The sequence below is a fragment of the Echinops telfairi genome, unplaced genomic scaffold (assembly GCF_000313985.2).
Source record: "Echinops telfairi isolate 266 unplaced genomic scaffold, ASM31398v2 ScPeMD7_5;HRSCAF=22, whole genome shotgun sequence".
NCBI classification, from domain to species: Eukaryota; Metazoa; Chordata; class Mammalia; order Afrosoricida; family Tenrecidae; genus Echinops; species Echinops telfairi.
This window is the reverse complement of record NW_022103901.1, coordinates 15,501,788-15,505,463: the sequence shown is the minus strand read 5'-3', so window position 1 is coordinate 15,505,463 and position 3,676 is coordinate 15,501,788. Positions and strand designations below refer to the sequence as shown.

At 51.5% G+C, this 3,676-nt stretch overlaps 1 protein-coding gene across 1 annotated transcript in view; it reads right to left on the bottom strand.

Moving 5' to 3' along the window:
- KIF22 (kinesin family member 22) overlaps positions 1–588 on the bottom strand; it is a 12,885-nt gene extending 12,297 nt beyond the window's left edge. The window contains exon 1 of the mRNA XM_004705670.2: positions 525–588. Within this exon, the coding sequence (XP_004705727.1) occupies positions 525–582 (58 nt within the window). The 5' untranslated portion in view covers positions 583–588. The remainder of the gene's footprint in view (positions 1–524) is intronic.
- Positions 589–3,676: the final 3,088 nt, after the last annotated feature.

Here is a 3,676-nt window from a genome sequence, read left to right as displayed (position 1 = left end):
TCCTGGAGAAAGGACATCAGGTCTGGTAAGGTCGAGGGGCAGCCAATGGGCACGATGGACGACACAGGGGTGCGACGACCGTCTCCAGCGGGCTAAGTGTGAGGCTGGCGCAGGATGGGCGGGGTCTCCTTCCGTCGCTTTGATGGGAAGCCAGGCCACCCCCCAACCAGGGTCTAGTGGGGAGGGGCCCAGGTAAACCGCCGCTGTCCTCTAACCCTTCCGGAAGCAACCCCCCGAAGCGCGGTGACTGACCCGGTCAACAGGCGAAGCAGCCGAGGCTCACGACGGGCCAGCGCACAGGCCTCGCGGAGGCGTCCGGCCTCCACTCGGCTCTGCCGACCCGCAAAAGACAAAGAAACGAGGACACCCCCAAACTGCCACTTGCCCCGCGACGGCGCCTGGGCGCCGACCCCGCAGCCAACCCGCTGAGGCGAGGCCGGGCCGGCCTCCGACGCGTGGCCTCGCAAGGCTCCGGGTTTGGGGAGCCTCCCAAGTCCACCCCGGGGGGTGGGGGCTTCCAGTACCTGAAGTCACCGTCGCCATCTCGCGCCGTTTCCGCTTCGCCGGCCGCTCCGCGTCCATTCCACCCACTGCTCGGAGCCGCCTTTCCATTCGAATTCCAGGAAGCTCCGCCCCCCTCTCAGAATCCACCAATCGCGACTGCGTGCCGCCGGAAGCGCCTATTGGAGACCCGGGACTCTACCGCCCTCTGGTGCTCGGCCCCGGGTCCAGTTAGAGAAACGGCCCCCACCCGAGGGACGCATGCGTGCTCCCGCTACGCCGCGCAGCCGTTGACGTCGGCCCGCCGGGGCCCTGCGGCGCCTATGTCGGGGCCTGGCGTTGGGAGCAGTGGTCGCTAGGGGAGCTGCTGAGCCCGTCTTTAACCTGCGAGCTCATCCTTTTCGGGGCGGGGGTTTGGATTCCCCCCACCCCTCTCTGCAAATACAGCCATGCATTTTGGTGCGAACCAAGCAGAAAGCAATGAAAGGCCCTTAATCGATTCCTCCAAAATTTTCTCTGAGCTGGGTACGCTTTTCACTCAATTAAGTGGCAAGACACCAGCCACACTCCCCGCCATCGAGTCCACTAGGGTGACCCCAGCGGTTGTTCTAGGAATGCTGGAGAGGTTTTGCCTGGAGACCGAATTGTCCCAAACCACGGGTGGTGGTCTTCTCGTTCAACGTTTTCTTCACTCAAGAAGTTCCTTCTGATTCTGGATTTGTGGGTTACAGAGCTCTTGATCTGTGGATTACAGAACTTGATTTCAATGCCAGTCAACTGTACTTCCACCTCCATTCCAAAAACCCAAACTCACTGCCATAGACTTGATGCTGGCTCATAGCGACCCTACAGGACCGGGGAGAGCTGCCCCTTTGAGTCTCCCCGTCTTTCTCCCACACAACGGCTGGTGGTTTCAAACTGCTGGCCTTGCCATTATCAGCCCAGCAACTGCGATGCCACCAGGACTCCTAAAGTCTGTTGAACTGTCTATCATTCTAGCATCCACTGAGCCCAAGACCACTGTGTGAGGTGTAGAAGCCAGGTGGCCTTTCTGTCCCTTTTGTCTATTTCAGGGTAAAAAAGAGACCCCTCAATCTCAAATATAATTTAGCGAGACCATTCATTGTGTTCAAAGAGACCAAGACACAGACACATGATCAGGATCAGGGAGACCATTCGAACAAGGGGAAAATGGAGTGCAAGGGCTCGTTGAAATACAAAGCTTCAAGAAGGCCATGGGAGGGGAAAGGAAAGTGTCACAAAAGCATGATTGGTGGCAGATCAATACATCACAGTGACAGTTGGGACCACAGAAGCAGAAATGGGATCGTGAGTGGGACACACACATTGTTAGATGGAAGGGCTTACATCTTGGTCCAGGATCTTCCAACCCCGACAGGGCGAAACTCGTAGGACTATGAGATCTCTCTCAGGGACACACCACAGACCCAGGCAAACCCCTAAGAGAGAGACTGCCCCTCCATGGGCTGGTTTGAGATGGGTGGAGGTAATCAACTTTCCAAGGCAAGATCATATCCTTGTTCCATGACTGTCACCCAGAGCCTTCTGAAACTCAGGGTGCTCAGAACTCAAGTTCTAGTACATGTTGCATGTCTGAGCCCAGCACTGATAACCCAGCACCTAGCCTATGGGGGTGAGTGTTAAAAGTATGCTGGGTCATCCATGTACACTGCCCCGTGTCCTTTGAGAAGCCTCTCCAGAGATGAGTATTCTCTCCTCTTTGAAAGCCTGGTCATGCCCAATGTATACATTATGCTCCAACTCCTTAAAACATAAGTAATAGAGCAGTGGCTTTCATACGTTTTGGTCTATAGGCCCTTTTAAATCTTAAAAACATCTTCGTTTTATATTTGTTGTAGGGCAAAATTCCAGTCTTTTGAAAGTCAAAGCAAGAGAAGTCTAAAGCACTTTGTGAATTGTGGTGGCATCGAACAAACACACACAGGGTTGGCACTCCGGTCAGCAGGAGCTAAGGAGAGATGTTGACAGGCGAAAAGCAGCAACTTCTCAACAACAGTCCGCTTGGTTGAACACCCAGCTCCCCAGGCTCCTCCTGACTTGAGTATTAAGCATAGCGACATTCTTGCAAAGAGTTTTTTTTTTTTTGGACGATTCCAACTTGGACTTTCACAAACTTGTCTAAGCATGCCTGGGTTTGCCTGGAATTGTCTCAGAGCCACATTGCCTGTTCAGGAAACTATTGGCATGAATACGAGGGTTATAGCTTTACAGTAGAAGGAGCACAAACAATGGGAGTTTGCTTTGTCACCGCGTATGTGCCCAGTCAGACAGATCGGCCACCTGGCTTCTATACCTCACACAGTGGTCTTGGGCTCAGTGTACTCTAGAATGATAGAGAATTCAACTGATGTTAGACCCCTGGTGGCATCGTCGTTGTTTGTCTGTTAACTGCAAGGCCAGCAGTTTGAAACCACCAGCCGTTGTGCAGGAGAAAGAGGGGAGACTCAAAGGAGCAGCTCTACCTGGTCCTGTAGGGTCGCTATGAGTCGGCATCAAGTCTATGCAGTGAGTTTGGTTTTTTGGAATAGGGTTGAACCACGGCTGACTGGCATTGAAGCCCAGCTTTGTCCCCGCATTAGCCGTTTTCTGATGCTAGCCACCCCAGATTCTAAGTGCCCTCACACACTTAAAAGTAGAAATGAGCGGGGAGAGAGGGGAAAAATGAGGACTGAATGCCGGGGGGTTTAAGTGGAGAGAAAGTGTTTAGAGAATGATGAGGGCAATGAATGTACAAATGCGCTTTACACAATTGATGTGTATATGGATTGTGATAAGAGTTGTATGAGCCCCTAATAAAATGATTTTAAAAAAATCCAACCAAACCCAAAAAAAGTAGAACTGAGACCTGAGACAAAACAGTCTATAGAACTAAGAGAGAATCCATTCACGCCTCGGCCAGTCTTTTTTATTAAAAGATCATTTTATTGGGGACTCGTTACACTCCATACATCGATTGCATCAGGCATGTTTGTACATATGTTGCCTTCATTCTTTTCTAGACATTTACTTTCTTTTTAAAAAAAATCATTTTATTAGGGGCTCATACAACACTTATCACAATCCATACACACATCAATTGTGTAAAAGCACATTTGTACATTCATTGCCCTCATCATTCTCAAAACATTTCCTC